General features: G+C 41.2%; 1 protein-coding gene across 1 annotated transcript; it reads right to left on the bottom strand.

Annotated features, from left to right (window-relative positions):
* On the bottom strand, positions 1-6,619 carry actr5 (actin related protein 5). Its single transcript, XM_020638119.3, has 9 exons — positions 6,220-6,619; positions 4,604-4,842; positions 4,265-4,434; positions 3,783-4,000; positions 3,332-3,496; positions 2,290-2,394; positions 1,622-1,761; positions 1,235-1,367; positions 1-997 (listed from the first exon to the last, which is right to left on the bottom strand). Exons 1-9 carry the CDS (start codon positions 6,601-6,603, stop codon positions 668-670), a joined length of 1,884 nt encoding a protein of 627 aa, XP_020493775.2. The 5' UTR covers positions 6,604-6,619; the 3' UTR covers positions 1-667.
* Positions 6,620-6,966: the final 347 nt, after the last annotated feature.

Genomic DNA, 6,966 nt, shown 5'->3' with positions numbered 1-6,966 from the left:
TCAGTCAAAATGTGAATTTTATAGAAAAAATACAAAATTCAAACAAAAAATTCTATTTACATATAAATACATTAAATATTCCCACTGGACCTGTTTAGATCATTTATATAACCAATCAATTTGAAGGTTCTCTCTTTTGTATAATGATAATAAAACAGAGAAGAATATTCTAGTGATGTCACCAGTATTGTATAACAGAGAGTGAACAGATGAAGTCTCTGCTGACTGAAGAACAGGCAGGAAACATATCCCCTACACATTCTTGAATGGTCATTTCTGGACACAAGCAGTGCCTCTTCACTGTAAAAACAGTTACAATCATCCGTTTATTTTGTTTGTTGGATGGGGTGTTTGTTTTCACTTCAAAGGTGAAATGCCTGACAGCAAACCCCTCTGACAGTCATCAGATCATATCTGAATCCAATAAGAAAAAGAGTCTTCCCATAAATGGGAAAAGTCTTCTGCAAAGTCTTCTTCACATTTGAAAGCATGTAGCTCAAACCTTCACATTAAAGGCTGCTGAAATGCATGCTAGGAAATTTTAGGGTTAAAAACTTATGTAGAAGCAGCAAAGTCAAACAGAAAAAAGTAAACACTCTGCTTCAACCAACAATCATTTCTAAATGTAATTTTAGAAAAAAAAAAAAAAAAAATCTGAGATCTCAGTTCAAGCGGTTACCATGGAAACATCAGTAAGAGTAGAACTGGGGGGCGTCAGTGCAGAAGTAACCGTGGGGACAGCAGCAGACACTTCGGTTGATGTCAGCATGTTACCAGCAGGCTCGTTAGGACGAGCAGGAAGTGGTTTGGCGAGTTTCATGGGAATGAAGACGTTGGAGGCACAGTGCTCACTCAGGTACTCGCCTCCTTTCTCCTCGTAGTCCAGTCTGCTGATCCATCCCTCTGACGACTCTCCGCCTTGGCTAGGTAGATGCTCAACGGCCCAGTCTCTTGCCCCATACCAGGCATCCAGAGCCGGCCGCGACGCCATTGTAACCTAGGCAGGAGTTGACCAGAGTTTACAAAACATTATACCCCGATTATAAACCATCCATTCCAAAAGTATTTCAACAAATAAAACATGTTAGCTGCTTTACTGGATTTAAGTTTCTTTCTTCCAGATTCACGTACTATCTCTATCTACTATCTGTAATCTGTTCACAATTAATTGATCGTCACAATAGTAAAGGTTGTACAATCATACAAAGGGTTTTAAAGAGGACATTAAAAAGACCTTGAAGTTTGATTGAAAAGGCCTCATGGCCAGCAGTTCTCGCTCCACTCTCGCCTTCATTCCTGGGTACTGCATGTTCCCACCGGTCAGAAACACATTGCTCACTAGCACATCCTGCTGCTCTGGAGTGTACCTGAATGACGAACACATAAACACATGTTATTAGCAGAATTTTTAATAATTTTGAAACATAAAATCAATTAAACATTATGAAAAAAAATATAATAATAATAATTTAAGTTGCTAACTTGGGAGTTTTTGATAAATAACCCAAACTGGCCAAAATCATGTGTGCATGATTTTTTAAAATATTTTATGTATTTACATTCACAGTTCTGAACATGCATGTGTGTGCTTATCATTACAGCGTCCCCAAAATAACATTACCTTGCCAGGACGTACTGCAGAGTCTCCATCAGTCCCATCTGATCCTCTCCGGTTGGTGAGGGCTGGAACATGATCTCTGGACACCGCAGACGCTCCGTCCCTACAAACAGCTGGTGGTACTCTGCCACGTTGAACACGGGCTGGGCACAACATGTAAGATATTTTCAGCCGACATCAATGTGTGACAAGTACGGGAAAGTTTCTGAGTGGTTTAGTTCATGAGCAAAAAGAACAAGTCTCAAAAGATGCTTTTAGTCTTTGCTCGTTAGCAATCAGGAGAAGAACAGAAACTAATATCTACATTACAGAACTAGATTCTCATGCATCACCTGCTGGTACTACAGGGTCACATGACTTTAAATCTCATGGTTTTTAATAGAAAGGCATTGATCAGTCAATGAAACTTTATTTTTTCTTATTTCGGGTTATGCAGACACGGGGAGGTTCTTAGCTAGTTAGGCAGCTGCAATGATCTATGTACTGTTTGCAAAATAAGAAAATTAGTTTTCCTGTCAGAACAAAACAAGTGTACAAAGTGTCATTTAAACTCAATTAATTACAAGAAACATACATCCTTCCACATATTGCCCTGTAGGATAACTACCTGCATAGCATACACCAGGATCTAATTATCAGTCTGGGAAGTTCCTGTGTCCCTCAGCCATTACCTGAATCACATTAGCAGGCTTTTCTGGCAGTGTGTCATCAAGGAAGTCAGGATCGATCAGTGCCACTCCGTCTCCCTCGTCCATCGGCTGCTCCAGCTCAGACACCTGGCAGAGGGCAACAGAACAGCCTCAGGCTTCATGTCAACTGTGGCACATTAGCTTCAGCAAACAAGGACGGATCCCAAAGAGCACCGCAGCACATTCGCAGTAATGACATGATAATGTCACCTCAGCTCAAGGGCTCCTGGGTTTATCAGCTGTCATTATTTCTTTTTGCAGAATATAGAGTGCAGCTTGACATTTGCTGCTTTGTTACTTTTTGCAAGTGAAACATTTTCATAACCAAGTAATTCATTACATACATAGAAACACTGCTCAGAGGAAGAATGTGTGACTTTTTGGTCTAGTAGATGTCGCCTCAAACTTCTGTTTGGCGTCACCTTCACCATACTAAAGCCTCCGATATCCTCCAGCGACACACCTCAAACCCCCCTGCCCTCCCATTTGTCCAAAGGAGTCATCAAATGGAACGTACCATAATCAAGCACAAGTGGTGGACAATTTAGTCCTTGGGGTCGAGCTGCAATTGCCTGTGTCCTGCATTGTAATGTTAGCACACTTTAATTAGCTTGTAACTTCACATTGCACATAAATTTACACAGAATTGTTTCTGTAGTCCTTGACTAAAACAGCTTTTACAACAACACAGCCGGCAGGACTCGCACTACTCAGTCATTGTAGACAGTCATGACTCAGAGAGACATTTACATATACAAAATAAATGTTTAGGAGTTCCAGTTGTGCTCAGTCGGTAGAGCAGGTGCCCCGTAAAAGTCTAAAGTCTGCAACACAGCAGTCCCAAATTTAACTCCTACCCTCTGTCCCTTTGCTACATGTCATCCATACTCTCTCTGGACAATCTCCCTTTCACGCTTCAGTTCTTACAACGTTTTATAGAATGAAACAAATGCTAAGCCAGAAAAGGGTTTTACATTTGGACACAAATAGGAGTTTTATTCTGCTTTGATAGAGTAAAACCCACTTCTGTCTTTCCCTCTGCTCCATCACTGTGCAGCAGTTTTTGTCTGCCCTGTTCCACTGCCAGCTGCAGCTTGTTGATGTACGACTGTAGCTCCTCGGCTGAGTCCATGTTGAGCTCCACCAGACTCCTATGAAACTGATCCAGCAGGCCGTCCTCCAGCAGCTCCTGCACACACAATACTATAGTGTCACTGTGTACCAACTTCAAGATTCAAAGACAAAGATCAAACATCAGCTTAAGCATGTAGCTGGAGGTGTTTAGATTTTGAATAATTATAGTGGGAGTTGACAACAAAATTCCTGAGAAGAGCAGTAAGCCCTTGTCTCTGGGGTTTTCAGTTGTAAAAGGTCAAAAGGTCATTACGGGTGTTTTTTTCTAATGCATATAAATGCCAGTAGAGAGACCTAAAGCTCTATGGAACAAACTTTGAATTAAACAATAGATCTCTTGCCTGTACTACAGTGAGTCTATCCAGCCTCTCTTGGTCCTGCTGCAGTTTCTCCTCCCTTCGGCGAGTATTGATCTCCTGAAGCCGTCGAAGCTGCTGAGCTCGTCTCTCCTGCCTCTCCTCTACGCTCACACAGCCACCTGGCACCTTACTGGTGAAGGGAAGCTGCATACGGTGAACCTCCCGCTCGTAAAACTCCGGGCTGCGCCACTTTTCCAACTCTGAAGACATCGAAAAATAGAGCACATAGACAGTCAGTAAATCAGAATGTAAGAAATACTTTACAAGTAATGCATCTCCATGTTGTTTTTTTATGTGCCTGCTGCATCCCCACCAGCAACAAGGAGAAAATGTGCAAATTCAGTGTTTTGATGTTGGGTCCTTTAACTATTAAAAAAACATCCATGTTTATACGCTTCTGCATCTCTGAGAAACAGTTAACTTTAAGCTTATCAGCTGTATGTATTTACAACGTCGTACAGTACCTTCATGATAATCCACAGCTGTGTAACTGTGTTCATGCAGAAGCTCCTCGACACGGCTGAGCGTGACAGCAGCAAGATGTCCTGGGTATTTAAGCTGAAGGAGGCGCTGCAGGTAGGACGCTGCCTGACTCCCAGCCACGTTCACACGCTTACTGTTAACCGCATCAAACCTAGAATTTTAACCAAATAAACTCTTCATGTACAGACAAAATAACATTGTTTATGATTGAAGGAAATGGAAGAATAAGGGTTGGAAAGGAAAATTATTTCTGAATAACAATGGCAGTGAGATAGTATCAAACAAACAGTGACAGGTGTTTTTGCACTGTGAATCCTCACCTGCCGTTTATAACTGGCAGGATGTGTGAACAGTGGTATCCTGAGGACAGAATGATGCCGGTGTGTGGTGGCTGGAGGTTCCTTTGGGTGTTATTGTGGTAGAAGCTGTACAAGCTGTCTACGCCGTAGGACACATAAGGTACTTGGTAGCACTCAAACAGCAACTCTGACATCATCTGCCGACAGTGCAGCGGGCTGCAGGGGGCCTCCGTCAAAACAATGGGATGTGCCACACTGCCCTACAAAAGCATGGGAATAGTATTGCTGATGAATCATCTGGTTGTCTTAATGAGATAGTTTGACTGTGAATAAAAAAAACAAAAACAGAAATGGCTAAATATTACTTCTCTGCATCACTTTAATTCATGCACTCCCCATTTCACTATAAGAACATTTAGGGTACATCTCTATTCCTATATTTAAACACTTACCCCTCTTCAATCGACCTCAAACTCATTTATGAAGACTCTTCAGTTACTGACATCAAGAAAGACATTTCTGACACCTGTGTGAGGATACACGCAGCTGCGAGTCACACCATGCGATCAGCTGCTATGAGGAGCTTTTAGCGGGATATGAAACAGACTGACATTAAAACTGATACTTCTAAATGACCCACAAAAGCAAACCAGACCATCAGCAAGAACATTGATTCGGTCTATATTGGTATTTTTTATTTTTAACACCCATGAATGCTGCCCTGGAGTAGGTGTCAGACAAAAACATTTACAGCACACTGCTGACATTTTTTTAAGGGCAAAGACACACAGTGTGGGACATATTTGAATGTTTTAAGAAAAACAGGACAACAATAGCATTTTGGTTAAGTTGCCCTTTGCTGCATTGTCATCCCCTACTCTCTCCTCCAGACATTTCCTGTCTCTCTTCAGCTGTCATATACAATGAAAAATGCCCCAAAAATATATATTTAGGAAAAGGACACACAAGTTTGTTTTTGGCAGAAAATACCACTGATGCATAGACATGACAAGATCAAAGGTTACTCACAGTAGCTATGTATAGAATTGATTAAGTTGCAAACCCTTGGAGATAAATAAATAAAATAATAATTGACAGCTGAATCAAGCATATTTACTAAAATATACAAATTATCCTAAAACTAAAAATAAGTACATGGCTCATTTTCCATTCAAGTCAACTGTACAGGAAACATTTGTATATAACACATCCTGGTTTAAATTGTACTAATGTCATGTATTATTGAAGGCTTGCCGACATTAAGTGACAGGTGGGTGTTGCAGTCTATCTGTCTACTTAATTCAAGTCTCATAGATTAACCTAGATTAATGAGAAGAGTATAAAGGTCTGTCAGAAAGCTGTATAACGTTTCCAATCTCTCACTACTCTCAGGCTGCCACAGCATTCAAATTAAAATACCAAAGTCAAGGCTTCCAAACCAATGGGTCACTTTGCTACTTTTTTTAAACACTCCATAATACTTGCTTCTTGTTTCACCATGTTTTGAATAAAAATAATCCTAGGATGCAGGGACAATATGTCAAATGTTTTAGCAACGAACACAAACGTATCTCATAGGAATTAGACAGGAATAAATAATAAAAACAACTATAATTTAAGTTAACTGCCTCACTCACCTCTGAAGTGATGCCCAGGTGTGTAAACACATAGTCGAAAATGAGCTCCTGGATCTCGAAATTGACCACCACATTTCGATCAAACTGGCTCTTGAGCAGCCACCGCAGAGGCTCCAGATTGGGGATGTCGTTTCCAATCTGAGTGTCGCTCCGTGCGGCTCCTCTGTTTCGCGCCGCCACCGACCTGAAGAGCAGCCGCGGAGAGTCCTGTTCCCCCCCTGGAACAGCCCAGCCGGCCCGGGTCTGAAACGAGCCGTTATCTATGACTATGGGGGGCGGCGTGGGGTCCAGACACTGTGCAGGGAGCTCAAAAATCGGGTCGGGAGAAGACTTACAGTCCCGAAATGAGAAAATTTGATAGATTGGATCCTCTTTGGAAGCCATTTTGAAAGTGTGTCACCTATAAATTCTGCCGAGTGGAGGCTCGGTATCGCTCATCTATAGTTCCTCTTTGTTTGGGTAATGAACAATTTTGACACATGGCGGGCATTGAGTCCGAGGGACTCAGTAAAATGTATTCAATTAGCAAGAGTTAGATAAAATAAAGCTTTTGAAAACTAAATCTCCTAGCTTGTTTTGTCATTCTTAAAATATAAAAATAAAGATTCCCCGTTTGTCTGCATTAAAACTAGTGTCAACAGTCATGCAAGTGAATAGAACAGTATTATGCATATATTATGCAATATGCAGCCGTCGGAATAAAGAAATGTGAATTTAGCTAAATATATTATAGGCAATAGCATACCT

Source organism: Labrus bergylta, chromosome 12 (genome assembly GCF_963930695.1).
Source record: "Labrus bergylta chromosome 12, fLabBer1.1, whole genome shotgun sequence".
NCBI lineage: Eukaryota > Metazoa > Chordata > Actinopteri > Labriformes > Labridae > Labrus > Labrus bergylta.
This window is presented reverse-complemented; position numbering and strand designations above follow the sequence as displayed.

Excerpts from the sequence above, each read along its gene's own strand:
- actr5 (XM_020638119.3), bottom strand. The coding sequence starts at position 6,603 with ATGGCTTCCAAAGAGGATCCAATCTATCAAATTTTCTCATTTCGGGAC. Across the intron at positions 4,435-4,603 it reads CTGCCAGTTATAAACGGCAG|GTTTGATGCGGTTAACAGTA; the intron begins GTGAGGATTCAC and ends TTAAAATTCTAG. Across the intron at positions 3,497-3,782 it reads ATAGACTCACTGTAGTACAG|GAGCTGCTGGAGGACGGCCT; the intron begins GCAAGAGATCTA and ends TTGTGTGTGCAG.